The sequence below is a fragment of the Astyanax mexicanus genome, chromosome 3 (genome assembly GCF_023375975.1).
Source record: "Astyanax mexicanus isolate ESR-SI-001 chromosome 3, AstMex3_surface, whole genome shotgun sequence".
NCBI classification, from domain to species: Eukaryota; Metazoa; Chordata; class Actinopteri; order Characiformes; family Acestrorhamphidae; genus Astyanax; species Astyanax mexicanus.
The window spans coordinates 49,473,716-49,499,932 of NC_064410.1; the positions used below are offsets into that span (position 1 = coordinate 49,473,716).

The 26,217-nt window shown below is 40.3% G+C and overlaps 1 protein-coding gene across 9 annotated transcripts in view; it reads right to left on the reverse strand.

The window, feature by feature from the left end:
* The window catches only part of trioa (trio Rho guanine nucleotide exchange factor a), a 158,831-nt gene that overhangs the window by 6,682 nt on the left and 125,932 nt on the right, over positions 1-26,217 (reverse strand). For 3 of the 9 annotated variants that reach the window (XM_049475422.1, XM_049475420.1, XM_049475424.1), the window contains 30 exons: positions 25,383-25,452; positions 25,204-25,293; positions 25,013-25,105; positions 24,237-24,348; positions 22,794-22,984; positions 22,577-22,678; positions 19,465-19,494; positions 19,163-19,314; positions 18,311-18,410; positions 17,954-18,197; positions 17,171-17,466; positions 16,689-16,859; positions 14,713-14,772; positions 11,057-11,152; positions 9,023-9,171; positions 8,234-8,300; positions 8,019-8,122; positions 7,818-7,887; positions 7,648-7,737; positions 6,641-6,733; positions 6,490-6,540; positions 6,290-6,367; positions 5,992-6,183; positions 5,668-5,857; positions 5,269-5,541; positions 4,511-4,989; positions 2,704-2,951; positions 2,465-2,603; positions 2,328-2,355; positions 1,529-1,691 (listed from right to left, as the gene is read on the reverse strand). In XM_049475422.1, coding sequence (XP_049331379.1) covers positions 1,529-1,691; positions 2,328-2,355; positions 2,465-2,603; positions 2,704-2,951; positions 4,511-4,989; positions 5,269-5,541; positions 5,668-5,857; positions 5,992-6,183; positions 6,290-6,367; positions 6,490-6,540; positions 6,641-6,733; positions 7,648-7,737; positions 7,818-7,887; positions 8,019-8,122; positions 8,234-8,300; positions 9,023-9,171; positions 11,057-11,152; positions 14,713-14,772; positions 16,689-16,859; positions 17,171-17,466; positions 17,954-18,197; positions 18,311-18,410; positions 19,163-19,314; positions 19,465-19,494; positions 22,577-22,678; positions 22,794-22,984; positions 24,237-24,348; positions 25,013-25,105; positions 25,204-25,293; positions 25,383-25,452 — 4,221 coding nt within the window. The remainder of the gene's footprint in view (positions 1-1,528; positions 1,692-2,327; positions 2,356-2,464; positions 2,604-2,703; positions 2,952-4,510; positions 4,990-5,268; positions 5,542-5,667; positions 5,858-5,991; positions 6,184-6,289; positions 6,368-6,489; positions 6,541-6,640; positions 6,734-7,647; positions 7,738-7,817; positions 7,888-8,018; positions 8,123-8,233; positions 8,301-9,022; positions 9,172-11,056; positions 11,153-14,712; positions 14,773-16,688; positions 16,860-17,170; positions 17,467-17,953; positions 18,198-18,310; positions 18,411-19,162; positions 19,315-19,464; positions 19,495-22,576; positions 22,679-22,793; positions 22,985-24,236; positions 24,349-25,012; positions 25,106-25,203; positions 25,294-25,382; positions 25,453-26,217) is intronic. The other 6 variants (XM_049475421.1, XM_049475423.1, XM_022683229.2 and 3 more) reach the window with 6 other exon arrangements.

Genomic DNA, 26,217 nt, shown 5'->3' on the forward strand with positions numbered 1-26,217 from the left:
GCTGCACGGAGTGTGTGTTTACTGCTCCTTACAACCTGACGAGTAAAATCCATACAAAAGGCGCACCGTATTATAAGACGCACTGTCAATTTTTGTGAAAATTAAAAGTTTTTAAGTGCGCCTTATAGTCCGAAAAATACGGTATACGCTCATACGGTCATGAATTGGTTTACATCCCAGCTTCAGCCATCACTGATATAAAAGCTTTTGGCTAAAGGCAGGGGTTCATAAACGTCTTTATGTCTTTATCATCCATGCTGCTATAGCAATTTTCACTTTGGACTTCATGTTGCTGCTACTTCCCTACTAATAATATTTTGTGTATTTATCTAATCTATTTTATTATTGTATTTTTATTCTATTTTATTTTGTCTTTATTTTTTATCTATTTTAAATTGCTCTTTGAGTGTAAACTGGATCGTGGGAATGCAATTTTGTTCCACCTCATGTTTCACATGATGTGAAAAGACAATAAAATCTCCTTGAATTCTTGAATCTCCTTGAATTTGATTCAACACTTATCTTTTATGGATTTAGATACAGAAAAGCTCTAACTCTCAGTATGAACCCATTAATACAGTAATATTCAGACATGCTTTGTTTAAACATCTGTGGTCAGCTGTAGGGCTACTCTTCTCTCTCAGCACAAATGTAAGGTTACTGTGAAATGGTAGCAGGCGAGCATAAAATGTAGCATCAAATTGAACACTACTTTTAGCAGTTAAGATAATTCTAATACTACAAAGCTGTAGAGAAACTGAACCTGAGTCAGTCGGCTGCTCTCTATCTCAGGGGCAACTCACAGTCCACTTAACCCACTGTAAGAGTTTTCACGGCCTCCAGAAAAATTATATTTGCAATTTGAAATCAAATACAGCATAACCTTCAATTTCAAAATTTTCTGTCCCTGTGCATGTTAAGCCCAGGTGCTACTTACAACCTGCTTGCTTTTCTCAGTTCTCTCAGAGATACAGTAGCTGATTCACTCAGACTCGTTAATCGTAGCTTGTTATTATACTAGCTAACTCTGCCCACCATGTGACTCTACTACACCAAACCAATCAGCAAGCACGACCTAAACATGTTTTGTTTTGCAAATAAATTTACTATTACTAAACGTACTATTTACTTATTTGTTTAACTGTCTATATATTTGAAATTAAAGTCTAGACCCAACAAATTCTGAAAACTTTTTGATTCATCAAAATACCTATAGGCTATGCAATCTGCATATTTACAGCATGACTGCATGCACCAAACCATGGTGGTTAGAAGTTTATACACTGTCACACCTCTGCTGAAGGTGTCTGCTGATCACAGTTATTCATATTTAAATATTTGCAGATTTTAGGCGGGCATGCTTCTTCTGTAGAGTGTATTCTTATCCCAAACAGATTGTACCCATTTATACAAGACCCTCAGTAACATGTGAGTATTGGTCAGGTGTAAAGACCTCCAGTACTGAAGGTGCAAACCACCGTTCTAGACTGTTTAATAGTCAATAAAGCACGAAGCTACATGAACGTACCTGTAAGCTATGCTGAAATGGCCGTTGTTGGTGAGTGTGTTTTGATAGGGTCCCTTCCAGGTGATGGTGGCTTTAGGGCGGCCACACACCTTACACCTGAGTGTGACGCACTCGCCCTTATCACAGGTCACGTCACTCAGCGGAACGAGCATCTCCGGGGGAACTGGAGGAACATATACCAAAGTTGATTAATTTTACATCCTTAAATTAATGTTTTATAATGATGTGAAATATTGTTTCACAGTCCTGGTCTTTAAGGCACCCTGCTTTAAACATTTTAGTGAATTTCTGGCTTTAACACATCCGCTGTACCTTTTTTTTTTTTTTTTTTTTTCCATTTTCTCCCCAATTTACATGGCCAATTACTCAACCCACTCATTAGGACTAGTGATGCCTCCTCCGATACATGTGAAGCCAGCCACCTCTTTTCGAACTACTGCTGCTGTAGCATTGCTGAGTAGCCAGCACATTTGGAGGAATGCGCAGCGACCCAGTTCCAATGAATACATCAACTCAGAGATGCCTTGTCCTGAGAATACAAGGACTTTGGAGTGGCGTGATGTTGGGAAAGAGCACCATCTACCCACCCAGAGAGAGCAAGGCCAATTGTGCTCTCTCAGGGCTCCGGCAGTCGATGGCAAGCTACATGAACAGGATTCAAACCGGCGATCTTCAGAGCCCTCCCACTGTAACTTAAAGGGCTTGTAAATAAGCTGATTAGTTGAATCAGGTGTGCCTCAAAACCAGGGTTGAGAAAAGTAATATACAAAAGCAAAAATAAAAAAAAATTAAAACGTACCATCATAGATGTAATTGGGATTTAGAAGCTGCAAAAGAGAAAAAAAAGCTTTAGAGTCAAGCTTTAGACACGAGAACAGAAAACACTGTATTTCAGATAGTATAAAACCGCTAGTATTTCATCAGATGTCCTCCTACCTTTACAGAAACCTTACTGGCCAACCCATCTCTGGATTTCCTGTACCCGTTTTCCAGCTTGACTTCCTTCTTCCCCTCCTTCTCTCTCTTCTCAGACTTTTTCCGAATGCGGAGGGAGGTGTGCCATGAAGATGATTTTCTGTTGAAAGAATATCCAATTAAACAACCTTTTCTTTAGTGCTGCAACATGTAAGACGTTTAAACCTTAATTTTTTAAAGTCTGTGTGCTTCTCTCTTACTTGATGGTTCCCTCTGCAGCGTCTGGGATGGTAGCAGAGGTGTGGCCCAGCACATAGCCGGGGATCCAGCCCTCAGCGGCGGGGCTCTGGTCTGTGGCGGCGCGAAACACTAGGAACATATTCTGCTGGTTGGAGGCCAGGATCTGAACCACCTCTCCCTGACACACGTTAATCTCATCCTCTTTCAGCGCCACGTAGTCCTGCGTCACGAGCATGGTGGAAATACTACTGCTGCTGCTGCTTTCACTCTGTAGGGGTCAGCACACACACACACACACAGTCAGGACACTGATCACAGACCAGGCCAGTCCTCTTTACAGTTTATACAGCATGTACCGTAGTGCCACACTCATGCACAGGCTAATGGCTAATAGTGTATCTAAACAGCCTCAGCCAGACCTTTATCTACAAAGTGTAGGTGCACACTTCAAAACACATGCGAACCATGAACCAAACACCAAGTCCCGAAAAAAAAGAGAAAGAAAAGGAAAGAGGGACCAGAATCAATGTTAATTATATAAACCCAAATCATAGATAGAACAGCAAAGATAGAACAGCTAGAAAATGCATTCAAAATATATATTTTTTTGTTCCTTGGACTGTTATTTAATATTTAAAGGCAGACAGCATAACTCAAACATATTTCATCTTTTTTTCTAGGCAACTTCATTTCATTTCTTAATAAAAACGTACAATCCAGCATTTCAGGTCTGCAACACATTTTAAAATAGCTAAGTAATAATAGGAGCAATTTATATTAGTAATGAGGTTGAAACATTAATGTATGATTAATGTTTGATTTGTATGATTTCAAACAGGCAATTTAATAATAGGTGATTATTATCATCATTTGGTAAATAATTTACAAAAGGCTTTGAGGATCTAAGATAAGAAGATGCTCTCCACTTCATCAAGAAAATATTGAAATGTTCCTCAAAAAAAAGCATACTGTATAAGAAGATAAGGTACCAGACTGGACTAGGAAATAAATAAATAAATATATATAAATAAATAAATAAATAAATATAAATATATATATATATATATATATATATATATATATACATACATACACATACATATATACATACATATATCTCACACTATAATAATAAAAATAAAATAATACAAATATAGCAAACACTAAGCTAAAACGATTAGCTGTATATTACCATACGCAATTACACTGACCAGATATAGCATGAAATATGTTGGGTTTATACTGTCTGCAATTAAATAAATGTAAATATAAAAGTAAGAAACACTTATTTTATTTGTATTTTTTGTATTGACCAAATTTTGTCTGATTTGCAGTTGTGAATCTCTTGTTGTTAATCATTTATATAGATGTGCATTTACATTCACTTCAAATTCAGATATTCCACAGATAATCCTCAGATCTAACTGCTCGTTGAAAAGTGAGACAGTATTAGAATTATTCTACTTTCTCCCACAGGAGATAGAGGAGAAAGAGAAGAAGGAAGCAGTGGTACAGTTTGAAATGAGAAGAAGAAAGACATCTCTCTCCAGAATTCCACACAGAGCATCAGAAGTTAGTGAACTCAGTAGATGCAGAAATAAATACGTGTTAAAGTTCAGGAATGCAGGGGTTGGAAATCCCAGTCATCGGAGGCAGAAAGCAGACAGATCAGATTCCGAGTGGGGTTAGTAAGTGAGTGAGTGCTTGAGTAGACAGGAGAAGGACAAAGAGCAGCAGGATCTTGGAGAAGGGTAGCTGTAGTAGTAGAGCTTGGGCTGAGCTGCAGGATGCGCTGAAGCCTGTGGGCAGAGGAGGGAGGCTTCTTACCCCGTTACTATGAGTGGACTGGACTGACTGCTCACTGGTGGAGGAGCAGGTACTCATGCGGTCAGCGTCTTTACTGTGAGTGGAGTGCCGGTGGCTTTGGTTCTGGTTCTGATTCTGACGGCCCACTGTGTCGCAGGCGTCCCCCGGGAAGGTGAAGGAGCCCGGGCGGCTGGCGGGGGAACCCGGCATGGAGCTCCAGAAGGAAGCGGATGAAGATGGTGTAGAACAGCCTGCGCTTTTTGGGCCTGGGCTGCAGGGTGGTAGGGAGTCTTTGAAGGCAGGTGTGGCCAATGGTGTGGCCATTGGGGAGATGGCACTTGGTCTAGGCTTCACCAACACCAGCGGGGGCACTGTTGCACGAGGAATTTCACCGTTTCCACCTTTGCTCTCTTTGGAAGAACTCTCCACAGGTTCGCTCCGTTTGGAGCGAGGGCTGTCTGATACCCTCACCTTGGCAGTTTCTCGGCCTGTGTCGGGATCTGTAGTGCAAGATAAAGCTTGAAACATCTGGCCAAACCTAATGGGAGCCGAGCATTCAAAGAAATGGAGTTCGGAGTACGCCAGGATCAGATATCATTTTTTAAATAATTGTTGGGGTCAGATGAGGTTAAAATTTCACCTGCAGGTTTGGCTTAGTCAGCTTCCCACCTTTAAATGATTAATGTCAGCATTTCCCACTTTATACTGAATTTAAAATGAATTTCATAATATAATAGGTTCATTTAAATTCACCAGTCTGAATGAACTGTGGAACATACCTGATAATTTGTCGGGGCCGTCGAGGTCGCCGGCTCCGGGGCCCAGGGCGGGAGAGTGGTGGCGGAGAGGCTGGGGCAGACGGGAGGGCTGGGGAATGCGAGAAGGCCGTGAGCGGGAGTTTGACCCGACTGGGGCTACCCCTCCTCCTACTCCTCCAGGGATTGGACCCTGCCCTCCACTGTTCCCAGCCTGGACCACGTGAGGAGGCCCACATGGAGCACTCACACTACCCCCGACATGGTTCCTCTGGTACTCAATAGGAGACGTCAGTGCTGCAGACAGACAGACAGGACAACAAGAGATAATTAAATATTTAGTCAGGTAATTTCAGATCTTCTTACCTTTCTACATGCAGAAAAATCGTATTATTCTTGGTAAAGACAAAAAGAGACATGCACCCGTTGTACCGTTGAGGAAATTGCGCTGGCTTTCCAGAATCTGGCTGATCTGCAGGGTCCAAACCTGTCGGACTCCAGGGTGGGAGGAGTGCAGAATGAAGGCCTCATTGCTGCCATTGGACATTCTGGAGGTCAGGGTAAATTTACATGGGTCACCGTCTGCACAGTCTTCCAGTCCCAGACAGCTCACCTGCAAACACAGACACACACACACAGACATCCCATAATGATAATGATAATCATCAGTACTACTGTTATCAATACCACAAGGATTCAAACTAAATAAGGGCACTTAATAAGGGACATGGCCTTTAGAGGATTCACCTTAATGCTGTTCTTATAAAGGAAGCCAGGCATTGAAAAACCTCTCTTCTTATCCAGAGGTTCACTGAAAATAACAATCTGCTCAAAGAGGAAGACTCTTCTCTCCTTCATCCTGCCCAGCAGGCCTCCGTCAGAGTCCGACACCAAGAAAGTGTCCTGCAGGAGAAGACGACCCTGAGCCACTATCTTCCCCTGAGAAACAGAAAGAAACTTGAATTCACCTTTTGATAGACAGCACAAGGTACAATTTGTCCACATTGCCCTATTTTCGTTATGACCAACGACCGCCTGTCCTTACGTCAAATCCCTGAAGTCGGCCGACATTCATCATGTCGTTGCATCGCTTTGGTACAATGCACATGACCTCCACTGCTTTCTGAAATAGAAGAACACCACTGCTCTGAGCAACCAACAGAGAACCAAAGATTAAAGTAGGCCTGAACACGGCAGGAATCATCAATTCTAATATAGTGAAAAGCGTGCAGCCCATATGCTCACCTCAAATTCCAGGGAGTCCAGTCCAGCTTTTTTGGAGAACTTTAAGAAATCCTAGAAAAAAACCACCAGAAAATTAATATTTGAACAGGTCAGGTGGGTTAGGCTGCTCTGTAAACAATATCAATGCCCTTTAGTGGGCAGATCAACAGACCTTGAGCAGAAGCTGGTACTTCATGATTCTCTGTACTGGTTTGATGAGCAGGTCAGTGAGCTGCAGCCTGTGACCCAATCGCTGCTTCAGGTCCTGTTAATGAGAGAAAGTACAAACTGCAGTTCGGAAAAACATGTTATAACAGAACAGCTAAAAGATGATAGTGCCTAACAAACTTTGATTATACTGATTACAACATAATAATAATGATAATAACAATAAAAGGAAAAAAAAACACAGTTTATAAGCTACACCAGTGTTTCTCAACCAGGGTGCCGCGGCACCCTGGGGTGCCGTCTGGCTTCATCGGGGGTGCCGTCAAAATATTGCGCATCACCTGCATATTTCCTTTCCAGAGTCAGCGCGTGTCGGTGTGTGTCCCAATTCACAGGCAGCATACTCTGGAGGATGCGACCCACAGAGATAGGCGGTGTATTACTGCGCAGCTGTGACGCAATCTGTCTTCGAATACAGCCTCCGAAGGATGCGGCCCCTAAATTGGGACACACTGTAAAGTTTTTCCCCCACGCGATGCACTGCGAGAGTAGTGTGAAGCGCTCAAGCTCACATGGAACGTTTTTTTAAAAGAAGACTGCAGGTTCAGATAACTCTGAATCGGAGCCATTAACTTCTTCATCCAGTGGTAGTTCAGCATGGAGTGTAGCAGAGTATTTCACTCGTTTGAAAAGTCAGCAGGTTTCGCGCTAATTGTAAATAACCCCCCACCCCCCCTTCTCACCTGAAATAAAATATTCCGCCAGCAACTCTCCTCGTTCTCACCTGAAGTATTGCGCCAGCAATCACCCCCCCCCCCCCCCCCCCCCCCCCGCCCCCCATTTGTAAACTGGGGTGCCTTGAGATTTTGCATACTTTTAAAGGGTGTCGTGATAGAAAAAAGGTTGAGAAACGCTGAGCTACACTATGGACCAAATGTTGAAGAAAAACATTTCCCCCCAACTATACTTATATAATAATTGCACAATCAAAATAGATTTATAAACACGTACCTCAAAGTAGGTGTCAATATACTCTGAGACGATGTGTTCAGATTTGGGTTTGTTTTGGCAGTAAACAATGTACATGTGCAACCTCCGCTCCTGTGGTGAGACAAACAGACATTAATAACACGAAGGCTTCATAAAAAAATAGTGAAAAGAACAGCCTGTTTTTTACTCACTTGTTTCACAAACAGAGGGCCCAGATGATCAGGGTCCTCAAGGCACTTCTCCAACTCTCCCAGAAAGAAACTGAAAAGCAGGAAATACAGGCTTTCAGAATGCTAGTCATTATAGGATGTCGCATACTAGTGACAGTCATCATAACTACCTATTTTTTACATTAAAATGTGATGGGTTATAAAAGGAGACTGAGTACATACTCTCTGTGCCAGTCATAGATTTGGTGGATGTTGCCGAACACAATCTTGTCTTTTCCTTTCATGTCATCAGGGACCCCATCCTCCTTCATCCTGGTCATATAGCCCTGAAAACCACATAAAGTGTAATATGTTTAAAAAAAAAAAGAATTATCAAGTGCCTACATAAACAAATAGTGCTTTAAAAAAAAAATCAAAGGTCAGCCAAGGTCACTCACCTCAACAACCAGACCAAGATCTCTCACATAGTCCCTCTCTGTCTCAACCAGCTCCAGCAGTATATAGCTATAATCAACAACAAACAAACATTATAAGAATATAGAGTATATATTTACAGAGTTTATTCGAGATCTACACAGATATGTATAAATACAGGAGTTGGACAATGAAACTGAAACACCTGGTTTTAGGCCACAATAATGTATTGTCTGATGGACAGTTCTGGTGAAAACAGAACCGTCAAGGTGCACACTGAATTCTGCCGTGATTTGAGCAGCCGTGGTTTAATGTTTTTTTTTGGATACAATCCGGGTTAGCACCCGAACATCCCTTTCAGACAGCTTCCTCTTACAGCGTCCACAGTTAATCCTGTTGGATGTGGTTGGTCCTTCTTGGTGGTATGCTGACATTACCCTGGATACCGTGGCTCTTGATACATCACAAAGTCTTGCTGTCTTGGTCACAGATGCGCCAGCAAGACGTGCACCAACAATTTGTCCTCTTTATGTCACCCATATTGTTGTGTGCATTGCAATATTTTGAGCAAAACTGTGCTCTTACCCTGCTAATTGAACCTACACACTCTGCTCTACACACTGGTGCAATGTGCAATTAATGAAGATTGGCCACCAGGCTGCTACAATTTAGCTATGAAACCTCCCACACTAAAATGACAGGTGTTTCAGTTTCATTGTCCAACCCCTGTATATAGTACATATAAAATATATTAATAGCCAAAAGTGAGTGGATATGATGTCATGACTAAAGGCAACATGATAGAAGCATACTGGCGTCTCTTGAGGAAGCCCGTCTTACGCTCCTCCATTTCATCAACAGGGGAGGAGGAGGAGAGGAGGGAGTTGTCTGAGGGGTTGAAGGAAGGACTGCTGCTGTCCCCTTGCTCCACAGACAGAGAGCTGGGCCTGTCCTCCAGAGCCTGACCAGAGAAGATACAGTTATACACTCAGTAAACACAAACACCAGAGCCCTAGAGCAGCTGAATTACAGGTACATAGTACGTACATGTTACATTTAAAGTGATTATAGGTCTGACGGAAATAACTGCAGTGTGAATGTAAGTGTGCTCCAAGGCAGGGGTTCTTAACCTGGGGGTTCTCAGCTAAATTTGCGACAAATCAGATTTGGGTGCCAAACTTTCCTTTCCTTTCTGAATCAAACCGATTCTTTTTCTGGCTTGATTCAGGTACCGCATGCTTAAAATAGGTCGCCGATTCAAACTGACTGATTCGCTGTACTCGACTCTTCGGTCTCAATCTTGATTCAGGTTCACACATGTGCACCGTGGCTCTGCAAGTGCAGCCTGAATCAAAATGTAGCGTTTTTGTTTAGAGGGGTCAATTGGAAGGGGAGATGTAAAACATCCGCTTCCAGAAACTTAAACAAAAAATGAAGCAAGAGAGAAAATTTGATGAAAAGTACTTGGAATATGGATTTTTTTGCAGCCCTGTTGCAGCCCTGAAACAGATGTTGACAGTATGCTCTCTGCCTGATTTCTGGATTTCACTGTTAACAGAGTTCCCAGCACTAAGTTCAATAGAGTTGATAAACTCTTTTCTGCACGTTCATGTCTAAAAACTAATAATACAAAGCCTGTCTCAACAGGAAAGATGATTTACGACTGTTCTTGAGCCCTACTAAAGCCACGCATGGAACATCTCCGTGCTTCAATGCCGACCAACCATCACATTAAGTAAGCAAACTTATAACTGCTTTATTTGTGCTGTCAATGATCTGGAGCACAGGGACGGGGTAGTCATGAAATGTTCTGGAGCCTACAAGGGGGTCACAGTTAAAAAGGTTAAGAAACCCTGCTCTAAAGAAAGAGCAGCCCTGGTCAAATTAACTCCAAACCAATAACAGATTAAATGTCATGTAAATCTTGTAATGTGACTGTGCACACACAGTCTGTGAGAACGGAATCTGAACTATTTACAGTGAATCAGGATAATTACACACATTAATAATCTGTCAGTTAAAACGTCTGAAAGCCTGGAAGTTTATGACAGAATCTCCAGCTTGAGCGTAGTCTTCTCTCTGCACCCATCATATAAACACTACCTTAAAAACTTTTGTTTAAATATTTTGAACATATTTTTTTCTGATGTGTTTTACAGAAGTTCTATTTTATTTCTGCACATTTAGTATATGTATTACTGTACTGTACTGCATACTGTAGTGTACATTACTGCATATAAAGTATATTTACTTCCATATTCAGTAGAGTTTTGCTCAATTTAGTTAGTAGTACTGTATATTTAGTTTACTTCTGCATAATTAGTACATTTCCTCAATATTAACTATATTTGTCTTCGTATGTTTAGGTTATATTCTCTGACTTTCTGTATATTTTGTTTATGTCTGCATAGAGAGTATAATTTCTCTATACTAAGTACTTTTACTTCTATATATTTAGTATGTTTTCTCTATTTTGACTATAATTAAAAAAATATCCATACTGATTATATTTACTTCTTTATATTAAGTATATTTCTGTATATTTAGTTATAGAAATGTGAAAAATGTAATCACTATCCTGCTCCAGAGTGACTTCCTATTTGACTTCCTGAACCTAACCATGAACATAGCATGCATAAAGGTCCTGTCGTATCATGCAAATGACAAATAAACCTCAACTAAGGAACTTAATGTCTTGACCTAACATTAACTAACAACAGCTATGAAGTATTATAACCTACCTACTGCATAAAGTACTGACTCATTACTGCTCAAACAGAAAATTCAGGCATTCTAAGCTCATGCAGGCATGCACTTTCCCTCGCATGCTTCTAAATAACACTTACCATCTTGCTTTTGACCAGCTCTTCGATGGCACTGACTAATTCGGCAGCACTGGGTGTCTCTGAGCTGGAGGGGCGGACTGAAAGACGGGATGACGTCTGAGGAGAGTGAAAGCGAGGAGGACAGGAGGGGAAGAGAAAACTGGGTCAAGCGTCATCACAGCAAAGAGAAAAAAATAAATAACACAAATCTGTCAGATGTGACGCCCCTTTCATCTGATGCTTTCAAGCTATTTGAGATCAAACCAAGCAATTCTTAACAGTATCTTCAGTTTCAGACTAGCTACCGGTACCAGCTCTGACGCTTACATACAAAATGTACACAAGACTCAGAAAGACTTCTATATCTTACACTGTCCTGTTTTTAGAAATGGCCAATTAGGCAAAATCTAATTACGCAATCACTAAAGCACAAGTGGCAATTGTGAAGCTGCCCCCGATTCTGCAGCAGCAGAACACAAATATGTTGTTACTGGGAGCCAAACTCTCCTGTGCCTCAACCTATTTAGCACTGATAATGATCATTTCACAGAGGAGGAACTGTACAGCTATGCAAAGACATCATTTAACACCGGGTCCCACTGTGATTATTGTATAAAATAGTTTATGCAAAATCACATGCCTTTAAAGGAACATTCCACCAGTTCTTGACAGCATTAGCACCACGTTTAGCAACACACAACTGTCAATCAACAAGATGTCATCGAATGTGATGACTAAATGGAATGAGATTCAAATGATTCAGCTTTATCTCTGTAACTCAAGAGGCTGATCATATGAGTTATGTTTGTAAATTCTTCGACTGTCTAGGTTTTTCTTATAAGCAGATAGTTGTCTGTTGTGCCAGGTGCAGACTGTGGATTAGAAATACCAATCCGTCATTGGGACAGATCCTACAAATGCAAATGAGAGCAAACATTCTTACAAAGCGTTAATGCATACAATTAATTTGGAATCAGTTTTTTTGTACAAAATTATTACGCCACTAAGTTTGACCCTAACTTCTGCCGCAATGCAGGGATTGTTTTTCTGGAGCAGTTCGCTTGTGGTGAAAACGTGATCTGGTCTCGATCTGAATGAGCTATCAAACATACTTCTTTTTAATTAAGCTACACTACTGCTAGGGCACAGTTTAATCTGATATATTATCCAGATGATATACTGCTTTAAACAAACGCTCTCTTCTGCTCCATGCTGTTTACACACTAAGCGCAGTATGTGCAGCATTCACTGCTCCCAGTCGCAAAACTGCAAGGACTACTCGCGTTTTCGACAAGGACATCTGTGCTGCACGTTCCATACGCGCTGGAACACCAAATCTTCTCACTATATTTATTTTCTTGCTCCCGTGCCAGAAAGCACTGACCAATCAGAGACAAAACGTGATCACAAGGGCTATTGGTGAGAATTTTAGTGCATTTAAATTTGTGCCGGTGTGAGGGAGAAAACGCTAGTAAACAAACTAATCAACAATAAACAACTTACTACAGGTGTGAAAACACCCTTTTATACTCAGCAAATTAAGTTCTAATTTAGAAATCATTACATGCAAGCTGAGATGTTTATAATAAAGTAAAAAATTTCAGTGCGCCACATTGGCATTATCTCCCCTCAAATATACAGGTATATACTAGTACACCACATAATTGCATTTTACATGTTTTATATTCATTATTGTAATTACGTTTAAATAACCACTATAAAACTTACAAGTGTAATTAGTCACAGTTAATCACAGATTATTGGTGCAATTAATCTGATTACGTTTTTTAATCGACTGACACCACTGAGAAGCATTTTCCTTTACTTGAATCTTCTCTTAGATTGATTGTAAAGCTTGGAAACCTAATTAAGAGCTTCAACATAGTTTTCCTCTAAAGACTAAAACTCAACCTATCTCTAAAGTCTAGTGCTTTTATTGTAACATCAGCCAGGTCAGATAGGTTTTCTACAGTTTGGTGGACAGGAGGTTTCATCTGCCTTCCAGGAGAGCTCACTGTGGTCCTGCATTGGGACAGTTGTTGAATGAATTCGCTCAGAAGCGTTTCAACCTTCTTGGACTGAGAACAGTTCAACTAGCAGCGCTGAACTCCGGCCACTGGAGGCCTCACCCAGATTTAGTCAGTGTGATATGGGGCATATTTGAAAGGTTGCTCTCACTCTGGCAGATACATCACATTTCTGGCTGTTGTGTTTAGAAATGGGTCAATACAACCCACTGGGCCAGGACACCCTGGTTCACACAACTGTATGAATATATCCACAGCACTCACTACTTATCCCAGCACACACCCACAGCATTCTAACTGTAGCTCTGCGGTGGCTGATGGTCTCTACAGGAGCTCCCCCAGCCACAGAGCTAATTTCTTTGCAGCAGCTAGATAAGATACGGCTAATGATGCTGACAAGTGAGCCACAGGCTTAGGACCGAGTATTGTGTCCCATGACTTTTGCCATGTTCAATGGAAGATAATAAACAGAAGAACAGTGCACTGGCCTCCGAGATAGGCCTGCATTGTGTGTCAATGTGATTTCTGACAGAGTTGGTTGTCTGTTCACGTGGACAATTTTAACCAGACAATGCTGGTCACCATCACTTCTATCACTCCACAGCACTGTCCACTGTGGGAGGTAATGATGCATTTTATTTTTTAGAATTTATAAAAAGGAATCCTCCCTGATTATCCTTTGTCTCATTGTCCACAGTGGATAAGAGGAATGACTTCAAATCTCACTATGGAAAAAAACTATTTTATTAAGGGTAGAATAAAGGAGTTTAAAGAGATTTGGGAGGTTTTCCTATTTATTTTTTATTTTTTGAAAAAGGGGGAGCTTGCTGACTTTGATGACTGATAATTCAATGACCTGTACTTTGGTATGATATAAATATAGCTAGCCTGCTAAGAACTAGGAACATTTTGTACCCTTATTATATTTTTAATGATTTTTATATAAAATACAGCTCCAATTTCTAATAAATATATTGTTTTAAAAACAAAATAATGCTTTTTGTGAAATATTCACAGTGTGTGTGTGGTTCAAGGAATATTAAATACCTGCATAACTTGTAATGGAATGTCCTGTCTATCAGACCTCGCTTCAGCTCCAATAATTCAACATCACTTTGGCATGAACATGCTGGCCAGTGTTTAATTTTACTCACTAGATAACACCTCATAACTTAAACAGGAGTGAGCATTACCAAGCTAAGGGAACCCTACATGATTAATTGGCACACTGCTATCCTGTGGCTTTTGGCATGTGTGTAAATGTTATATAATATTGTTGGATCAATTGAAATGTCCTGTTTGACTAATTGGCATTATATTTCTATATTTCTCAGTCTGTAGATGGCACAACCATATTATCAATTTGTAAGTTGTTTATATACTTTCAGATATGTATAAACTAAGTATATACATTTTGAAAATGAGATTTATGAAGAGCTCATATTGATCTACAACTCACATGACTTTTGTTTGCATGATATGAACGTATAACTAAAAAAAAAAAGAAGATCTTCTTGATTTTACTAAGATTTGACAAGAGTATGAAGCTAAACATGACCAATATGATGCTGAAAACCAGTGATATGTTCCTTTATCAATCAGCAACAATCCAGCCATTACATAGAAGTGAAATCTAGCAGAAAGTCTCACCCTTGCTGTGCCTTCCAGACTTTCCAATTTGTGTCTGGGAGTGGCCTCTGGTCTGCTTAGCTTTTACATGCCAATTAAGACACCAGAGTGGATAATGAGGGGTAAAGCACAGAGGAAGGGAGGAGGGGGGGAAATGGGGAATGGGAGGATTGTTAGAGGGGTTGGGAGGGCGAGAGATGCTCTCTGAGATTCAGAGTCATTAGGCACATGACCCCCTCTGACCTCTGACCCATACAAACCCACACACACATACACACGTCTGTCTCTGCTTCACAGCACATGTGCCCTCTAGTACTCTGAAGCTACATTCAGACGAGTAAGGACACACTCTGAGGCACCCAGTCAGTTTAAAAAAAAGAAATCAAAGTAACCAGAAACCTCCAACACAGAAGGAGGAACCAGGGTTGATAATGCTTATTTAAGAGTGAATAAATATATACATGGAAATAGATGAGAAGTAAAAAAGAAAGAATAAGATCACCAAACAAAAAATTCATAAAAATGAAAATCAATAAAACTTAAGATGGGGAGGATTTTGCACTTGGGCAAGCTCGAGTTTAAATCTACAAAGATTTAAACCAAAAGAAGAGATCTGGTCTAAATGGAAATGAATTAAAAAGTAAAGGAAAAGCATAAAGGTGAATCTGCCTCAAAAGCCGAGGCAGATGATTCATTTTTTTTTTTTTCTAAAAGTGGGGTGTCTCTGTCTACGTCTCTACTGTCCAATCGAAGCAAGAACGAAACAAAAACGCAAAGCAAAGTCAAAGAAAGGGGGGTTGCTGCACCTTGCGACTAAGCTGGAGGATTATGGGAACAGAAAGATAAGTGAGATGAGGGGAGGGAGGCCAGAAAGGGAAGGAGTCAAATGGAGAGGTATGGAAACTGAGATAAAACAAAGACAGGACACAAATCAACGTAATGCTATGGCAAACAATACAGCCGAGAACAAAACAAAAGAGAAAAACAAATTAGTGTCACAAAGCTATTCTTCGGCAGGGTTGGCCCCAGTTATACCTGGTGCATTTCACTGAAATTGACTCGTGTTATGAAAGGTGTAGTGAGCTAGGCTACATATGGGGGGAAGTGGATCACAAGTCACAGGCTGTAGGAGGCTCATTAACTGTGGCCAGGTACAGTATCTTTAACCTTCACAAAGAAAATAAACACTGCATTGAAGCTCATTCCACACCAGAAGTACCATGGCATGTGAGATGTCAGTTTACACCACAGATTAGACTTCAATGCCCAAAAAACAGCAAAATACATGTATGTTTTCTGCCATTCCTCGTTCCATCTCTAAAAACAACAGAAAATTAGCTAAACATGAGATTTAAAAGGCATTTAAATGTCCACATGTTGTTTGAACGTGGAGAGTACTGATATTTAGTGAATAAATATGTATTCTGTTGTGTTTGGGCACTTTTGGAGAGAGAGACAAGTTTCTTCAGTCCCCAGCACTTTATGTAATGCGGTGCTGTTACAAATTAACGAATAGTTGACAACGACATTTGTAGTTGACAAATTTAAATAATCGACATTGTCGATTATATCGACTAATCGGTGCAGCCCTACTGTTTACCAACGTGTATTGGCCTAGAATGTACATTTAGCAAGAATACTGCCAACAGAATACTGCAAATACTGCATTATGTACACTGTCTGCCAAGAAACCACTAGAATTCTGGTGTGAAAGGCCACATTGATTAATATAGGAACACAGAAAAAGGTTTTTAGGGGGAAAAAAGAAGCCCGGCTATGCACTTACTGAGAGCTGTGATCACAATTCAGCATTTTTTTTAAAGAATTCCCATACATGACGGGAAGGTCAGCATGTCTAAATGCAGCTTAGTTCAAATAAATTTAGAGTAAAATTATACTGGCTCTACAAAAACAAAAAAAATCTGTTTTCCATGCAGTGATGAAAAAAGTACATTTCATTCCCCCACCTCTCCTCCCCCTCCTATGACCAGACTCACCTTGTCATCCTGGGGGTCTGGCTGAAGCAGGCTGTGCTGCTGGATGGCCATAGGTGGGGGTAGAGGTACAGAGTCAGCTCCCTCTTCACCCTCCTCCTCTCCGCAGCTCTGCATGCCTGAGGAGGAGGACTTGGAGAGCGTTCCACTGCTCAGACCCTCGTTCCTCACCCTCTGAGGACAGAACATCACATACCAGAGGTGTAAAACTGGGATGTCACAATGATTCCACACCATTACAGCTGAAGAATTTCAAACTGAACAATGTAAGAGAATATTAAACAGATTTTACAGACTTATAGACTTATAACAGATAGCATTTCCAAAACAGTCGCATATGACTCGTCACCATCAGACTGATGACTCATCTATGGGCTGATGAATCTTTATATGCAGTGCGTTTGCAAGATTTACTGTCTCCATAAATAAACACTAAGTGGGACAGTCTCAGAGAAAGCAGACGATGTGAGAAAGCCTGATCTGACCTCTTCTATCGTCTCGTCCTGCGGCGTCGCTGCGCTGTCGTCCGAGTCTTTCTGGGAGCCCACGTCCGCGCTCTTGCGAACGTCACGACTCTTCTTGTGTTTGTGAGCGAGCTTCTTGACGTGGCCGTCTGCTTTGCCGCTGCTGAGCCTCCTGACTGGGCTGGTGAGCCACTTGCGCAGAGTGTTGCCCGGTCGCTTAGGACCAGGAGAGCTCTGTGAGCACATCACATGACCAGGCTGAAGAGTGGCAGATGAGCCAGGGAGGATGGCATCATTGCTGCATACTGACAGAGTATCTGGAAAAAAGAAAAAAATACATTTTTGATTTCACATTGGTCACATTTGAGGTAGCGTAACCTACATCTCTGGGCGCTGCTATTTTCTACCTTTACCTTAAAATGGTGGCGCCTGGAAATTGGGTTACACTACGGGTTGTATATAGTGATTCTTGTGCACTAATGCCTCATTTAAATGTCAGAGCTCTCCGGATTTTACTAATAAAGTGTGGAGCTACTTTGAGCCTGGATAACGATGTAAAAAGCGATTTATCTGCAGGGACAAAATATGCCCCGCATCATCCACATCATCTCATCAAATTACTGGATCTCAGAAAGCTCCAGGAAAGCGGTCATGGGCTATTCAACAAAGGTTAGTACTCTATCATGTTTTACTGCACCAAAAGGCAATTGTACACAAAAGTTCTCTTTTAAATGTATTAAAATAATGAATTTAAATGCCACAAACCTCTCACAACATCTTACAATAAAAGGCAGCCTTCCTTACCTTTGTGGTTGAAGATGCCCTCCATCTCCATGCTGCTGCGGGAGTGGGCGATGCAGAGCATGGCGCAGGGCACCAGGCCCTCCTGAGCAGGTGAACGGTCAGTGGTGCGAACCAGGCACCAGTCGGGCTTATCGTGGAGCCGCTCTAGCACCTCCACCGTCTGCCCTCTGCGCACAGTCAGCTCATTACTGTTCCCACCCAAGAAGTCGTGGATGACCACTGTCAGCTCACATCCTCCAGACAGCTGCAGCAGAGAGAGAGAGAGAGAGAGAGAGAGAAATAATCAGGCTCTACAGTTCTCCTGCAGAGAGGATATTAAACTGGATCAGCCAGCAGGTGAAGGGGAGGCACACTGACCTTGTCGCTGTCCAGGGTATTCTGAGAGGTGCGGGAGGCCAGGGAGATGGTGTCTGGCTGACTGCTGCCGTCACCCTGACTGTCCAGGTCCTCTCCATCTCTGCATACGATAAGAGAGAGACAGAAAGTGAAAACCTGCAGTCCAGCCAATCACAGAGATAAAAAAGCCACTGAGCAAGAGCTGTGCAGTAAAAGTGTAAGTTTATGAAACACAAAACTAATGAAAAAGATAAACATGTCAAAGGAGAATGGTATGGCAATTTAAATGGTTTGGACTCCCCTACTGTCCCTTTAAAACATTATTTCATGTGTAATCATGTGACTCAAGTTCATCCATTCTGAAAAACTAAGGAAAGGAGGGGAGCTCGAACACTGAGTCAACTGAGCAACTTGTGCAGCTTGCAACAAAGAAAATTGGCATGTCCATCATTCATTAAAATAATATTTTATTTATCAAGGTAAATGTACAATTACTGCTATATTAATTTGATTTAATATTTCCCAGCATTAGCTCAAATTAGCCAAACCCTGTTATTACATAATCCCACAGAACTTTGTGGTTTTAGGTACTGTATCACATATTGTTCTTAATTAAAACTCCAATGCAATGTTGCGTAACTTAAAGCAGTATTAACATTCGTGAAGTTATTGTGAATTATGTCCATATTGTTTGTACTTTTTGACAAAAAAAAATAGCAAACCAATACCAAACTTTGTTTTGCTTGATTAGAGCACATCTCTTCATAAATATGTAAATGAGGGTTGTATAAGTTACTTAAAACAGGGCAGCATCTACAAAGACACAGAAACAAACTATAAGAAATGCTATAAGAACATTAAAGTTTCACTGGCCTGGGATTGTATCTGCGGCCCTTGTGTTTGGCTGTGGAAGGCTTGGGGATGTGGATGGGCTCCTTCAGCGCCCCCTTCAGGTGAACCGTGCGCTCCTGGATCACCTCACGAATGTGTTTAATCCAGTCCTGCTTGTTCTCGATGCTGGAAGCCTGTATATGTGTGAGTAGAGGAGAGAGGAAGAGAGAAAGAGCAGGAAAAAGAGGAAGAGGAAGAGCGTATGAAGTTGAGGAAAGCCATTCACTTCACTTCCATGTCTATTGTGATCTAAGGTTTAGCTGTCAGTGCTGATCTATACTCACCATGGCTCCGTGTTTGCATCCCTGACTTAGCTTCATTTGAAATATAGAAGAAAATTTCACTACTTGTTTTCAAACGTACATTATATACATTAAACGAGACAACGTGGCTTTGAGGACACACGGACAACACCAAAACTGTATGCTAATTTCTCCAATGCACTATGAATGTTTTTTTTTGTGTTAATCATTATATAACCTGATTAATATTCTCTAAAGCTGCCAATTTAAAGTTTGTGGAGCGAGAACGAAAAGCAAACTATAGACATTTATATAGACATTTAAATATGATTAAAACAGTAGAAAAATCATTATTTGTGCAGAGTTTCTGTTTATGGCAGCCAGATCAGGTTAACCTTTAATTTCCACTTGAACGTGTACAAATAAACAGTAAAGTGGCTCAAAACAACAGACAGGAAATAGACCAGATGTAAAACACGTCTTGTATTCATATAAACAGATTACAAGATTACAGGGCAGAATTATATTAAAAGCCAAAGAGAAGCATGCAGTTAATACAACTGGAAAAACATTAGGGCTGCAGTAAACGATTATTTCAGTAATCGACCATCTGATATACACAGATCATGTGCATCATTATAAGCTCCTTCTTGTTTCTACACCAATTAAAATTATTTTCAGCTCCACTGAGCCTATAGGAGACTTTAGTTCTATTATTACAGACTGTAAACCTGAGGATTTTTGTTTCTCTGCATACTTTATTATTATTTTCCTCCTTTCACTCTGTTCTTCAATAATCAGGACCTCACAGGACAGAAGACGACCACAGAGCAGCTATTATTGGGTGGAGGGTTAGTCTCAGCACTGTAGTGATACTGTCATGGTGTTGGTGTGTTAGTGTGTGTTGTGCTGGACTGAGAGAACAGTCCACCAACAGTGTCTGGTGGGCAGCTTCCTGTGGGCAGTGTCCTACATGCTGGACCAGCTAGGTAGGAGTGTCTTTTATTGCGCTTTCCCACAAAAAAAAAAAAACTCTGGTTCTTGAACCAGTTCTATTCAAGCTTATAAGAGCCGTAGTGCTTTTTTTAGCGAACCAGGCCACATTTCCCCCCAGTTTGCTTGGAAACTATGGCTGGGTATCGTTTAAACATTTTTGATACTGGTATAGTACCTTGAATTCATTACTGATACCCAAACGGAACTTTTTTCGATACCTTTGCTAAATTGCAACAAAAAAAAAATACAAAAAGCGATAATTATTCCCACACAACATATTTAACAGCAGACATTAGACATGATCTCAATCTCATTAGGTCTTTTTAAGAGTTATTTTTAAGGAGTATCAGCATTAGATTGGCAAAATTAAATTATATTAGCGGTGTCAATCAGTTAAAATGAATTAAAATCATGATTATTTTTTTAATTCTATAATTTTTCAGCATTATTGTGATTACTGTGTAGTGTGTGCGATAGGACAGCAAGTTTTTTTTTTGTTGTTTTTTTTTTTGTTGTTTTTTTTTTTTTTTTACCTACATAAGGCATGTATATATCGAAAAACAGGCACCGATTTTTGTTTAGACCTTTCTGTAATCTGTAATACTGAGACATTTCAGCTGGTGCCTTTTTGGTATACGTCATCAACAGAGAGCGTTACACAGCGACGATACTCCTGTACAAACAGACACGCCCACAGAAGTCTTCATGGTTCGATCTGAGGAACCTAGTATTCCCACTGTGAACGAATGCTCCTGGTTCCAGAACCTACTTTTGTTACTGTGCAGGTTCCTCATTGGTGGAAAAGTGCAAAACAGAGTGGAGGAATAGAGTAGAGGACAGTGAGTCGACACAGTATTTAAAAACTCCAGCAGCACTGCTGTATCTCATCCACTCACTCATACCAGCACAACACTGACTAATACAAAACCACCACCACTGTGTTAAACAGTATCACTAACAGTGCTGGGAATGACCCACCACACAAGTACAGCAACACATGCTCCCATATCATTAATAAACAGGGGAAAGGATGTAATAAAACATGCAGAGAAACAGATACAGGACTACAGTCTGTAATTTCTAGTAATGTCGATGACTTTGCTTAATCGCTGCAGCCCTGAAAAGACAAACAATTTACAAATGCACACAGCCAGCAGTGTCCCCTACACAGCTTACTACACAACATGAAGCAATATTACAATATTAAACACTACAGCAATGCCCTTTGCCAACTGTGTGAACTAATATTAAGCAACAAAACAAAATATGTGTGTGTGCATTAAGGCTCTTCTTTACAGCAACTTGTAGAACTAATAAGCACATCATCAGGAACAAGTCTGATTTAGCGTGTGAGAATGTGCTGTGGACTGCACTGTGTGAAGTGGGATTTAATATTTTTCAGAATGCTGTAGGAGGTTCAGATCAAAGGACGAGTCAAGCTGGTTGGCGTGAGCATGCTATCCCATCAGGATTAGTTAATATTCAGCGATGGAAGAGATTACATAACACAGACTTCACACAGCACATCTGCAGCGAGGAGTTAAAAATAGCCAGAGAGCTGCCTGACACACCAAATGTACAGTGTGAGCGAGCTGAGAACAGGTGAGAAAGAGACCGGCAGGCCCTGAACGCAAAGCTAGACAACCGACTTAGACCTTCACAGCAGAGCCATGCTGTCAAGCACCACAGAGAGCGAGAGACCACCACAGAGAGAGAGCAAGAGAGTGTGAGAGAGAGAGAGAGAGAGATGTCGCGGGATGTCACGAGAACTGATGGCAAGTCAATACAAAAATTCTGAAAATGTGATGCTACTTGTTTTCTATGGTATCAAGTGTATGCATACCACTAAAAAAGCTGTTTTTGATATAAAAAGATTTTGATAGGGGCAGAATAATAAAGAATAAGAATAGGAATACAGGTAAAGCAACAGGTCTGCTGCTATTGATGGACCTAATATCAAAGCACCTTAAAAACAGACATCCAGATCTGTGCACAGGATTTATGTTGAGCGGCAATTATATATTGCTGCTGTTTTTTGTGAATTGCACACATTGGCTAATGTAGACTTTCGGTAGTATTGATGCTAACTTGCCAAGTATCGTGACATCCCATAAGTTACAGAGCAGAAGCAACTGAGAGGAAGAAGTAAAAAGCTTACCTTTAGAACAATCTTGTTGTCTGAAGTTGGAGTCCGTCCTACCCAGAGGGCAAATTTACACGGATCCCCCTCTACATGTTCAGTAACACCCAACTCTGAGGTCTGCACAAACACACCAAACAAAAAAGTAAGCAGTATTCACCATTTAAACCAAATGAAGAGAAAATAGATAGTTTTGAAAGAAGCTCCATCATGCAGTTTTAAATAGATCACGTACAAACAGCTTGCTCTTGTAGATGTATTTGCTCCTGCCGTTGGAATCTTTGACCTCCTTGCTGAAGACGAGCGACATCTCGAAGAGGAACAGGTGCCTCTCTCTGCCTTTCCTGATCAGAGTCTTGGGGTCCCACACCTGGAAGGACTCTTGTAGGATCAGCTCTCCCTGAGACTCAATGTTCTCATCAAATCCTAAAGAAAAACACAAAAAGCAGAGCAGGGGTGTGTTATATCTTATTATACACAATAATATCGCCAACATTTTTAAATATCGTGAGCGATATTAAACCCTGATATATCGTGCCATATCACCCACCCCTAATTATCACATCAGGGTACTACTTTTTTGCTGTTTTTAGCAAAAGAAAAATTGTATATCTTCTAAAGACAGATTATATCTGGCCAGTGTCTTTCATTTTACTTATATCCTGGACATATGGATATATTTGGAGTGCATTATTAGTGACTTCTGTGGCATATCTGATAAAATTCTTGTATATTTTTATATCTCAGTTAGGGGTGTGCCATATCATGGCGTATGAAATAATTACAGCTAATTTTTATTGTGTTGCAGTAGTAAAAATATTATTTTTTTTTTAATTCAGTGTTTTGTCATATCACCAAGAGTATTGTTATCGCGAAAATACCATGAAATATTGTGATATTTAAGGGACAGATGGCCCATCCCTAAAGCAGAGTCATATAAATATGCCTGTTACAGCAGGGATTAGTAAAACTAAATACATTTATTTAGTTTCTTTTATATCCATATAAATATAGCGAAGCCCTTTTGTACGTTCCTCTGGATACAAGCATCTGCATACATATATCCATACATATATACATGGATAATAAAACACACATGGCTGTTTTTCTATACCCATCCCACTGTATATTAGGGGTCTCTGTCCTTTAGTTATACATAAACAATCCATATAAACTGAACTACTTTTGTTTTGATTTGTTGATTGTTGTTACAGATGATTTAGAGTACTGATACTGATTAACCATGACATTAAATCACCCGCCAATATAAAGTAGATTCCTTTTGTTCCACAAGAACACCACTGCCCCGTCAAAGTACTGAATTTTCACTCCCAAACAGCATTAATGTACCATGAGTGCCTAAAGCCTGGGTGCCAGTTCCTTGATCTGTACTTTCTTGAACTTCTTCTTTAGGTAAGTATTGAGCACTTAATATAGTTTTGGAGAGTCATTGACTAGCAATCCCTTTTTGATCCTTATTAAAGTTGTTTAGATCTTACACTGATTCTAACACTAACTGTTCACTTGCTGATTAATATGTATATCCCAGTCCTTAACAGGTGCCACTACTAAAATTATTAATATAATTTACTTCATATCTGTGGCATGTTGTGGCATAGCTTTCTAAACCTTTATAATCCTCATTTGGCACATTTTAAGTGTGTCTGTGAATACTTACCTTCCAGCATGCTAAGGTGCATTGCATCATTGGCTCTCTTGGGTACACTGAGCATGACCTCCAAGCCATCTTTGATTTCTCCTTTTCCCTCCTCACAACACGTCAGGAGTTCCTACACACACAAACACACACACACACACCACAACCATTATTCACTGTTTTGAATGATACTGTAAAAAACATCGCTGTTTAAGAGAAAATGTAGAGGAAAAACTCTATGTAAATACACTGCATGGCCAAAAAAGGTCACGCTCTAATATTTTGTTGGACCATTTTTCATCAAGATCTTGCAGCATTGATGATGGTAGAGTCTGACCACTGTACAAAGTCTTCTCCATCCAGCACATTCCGAATATATTCTCAATGAGGTTAAGGTCTGGACTCTGTGGTGAACAATCCATGTGTGAAAATGATGATCTCATGCTCCCTGAATCACTCTTTCACCATTCCAGCACCATGAATCCTGATATTGTCATCTTGGAATATAATTGTGTCATCAGGGAAGAAAAAATCCATTGATGGAATAACCTGGTCTATATTCAGTATATTCAGGTAGTCAGCTGACCTCATTCTTTCAGCACATACTGTTGCTGAACCTAACCCTGCAGACCAACTGCAGCATCAACCCCACATCATTTACTCCAGGTGGAGACTTTTTTTTGACCAGGCAGTGTGTATTTGAATTGAATTATGTACACAACACCAGCAAGTTCAGTTAAATGAAAAGAGATGACATTAAAAGAAACAGAGTGATGCACTGTGAGGTATATGTGTACCTTGAGGAGCAGCTGGTATTTGGTTATTCTCTGCACTGGTTTGATGAGATAGGAAGAGATGGAATTAGCCAAGCGGTGCCGCTGCTGGATCTCCTGCAAGGTCACAAGTTCACAAGCATGTTAAACGCAATTTCCTCACAAAGCGCCGCAATATAAATGGAAAATCACTACAGAAACTTCAAAGTACTCACATCAAAGTAGGATCCTGCATGCTCCAGTATGAGCTGAGTGGAGTCTGGTTTGTTCTTGCAGTAGTTCACATACATCTGAAACTTGTCAGCCTTCAAAAACAAATTGAATAGTTTAGTGAATTCTAAAATAGAGAAACAACAGGATTCAACTTTATAAAATCTCTCCACGCAAAACTTACCCATGTGACAAAACAATGGCCCACATCCTCTGGAAGCTGCTCGTACTTCTCCAGCTCTTTCAGGAAGATACTGTGGGAAGGAGAGAGAGGAAGCAGTAAATGTAAAACATCTACATGCAATAGTTATGCTCACATTTCAAGTCTTAATCAATTAAATCCATTTTTTGGCTCAGATTGGATTAGGCTATATTGATGGTTTGCATTAATAAATATACGCAACCTGTATTTGTCTGAAATGCCCGAAACAGCACAGCTGCACACATCTGTTTCACTGCACTGACAGTGTTGTGCTGAATTTTGACTCGCCACCAGAACTCAACTCCACTTACACAAGCTTCTTTCGTTAATGTGAAGAAAACTTAAAAACTTTATACTTAATAGTTAATCATAAACAGAATATACACAAGGAATATAATGATGAAGTTAATCTATTGTGCGTATAATGCTATTAGACATTCAAGCAAAAAAAAAAACGGTTTCTGGCAGAGAGGTGGAATTTAGCACAACAACACTAGTGTTGGCTGATGACGACAGGAATATGCATGCACAGCTCTGAAAAAAATAAGAGACCACTTCAGTTTCTGATTGAGTAAAGGTTTATGTTTGAGTAAAAATAACATTGTTGTTTAATTATATAAACTACGGACAACATTTCTCCCACATTCCAAATAAAAATATTGTCATTTAGAGCATTTATTTACAAAAAAATGAGAAATGGCTAAAATGACAAAAAAGATGCAGAGCTTTCAGACCTCAAATAATGCAAAGAAAACAAGTTAATATTCATAAAGTTTTAAGAGTTCAGAAATCAATTTTTAATGGGATGTCCCTGGTT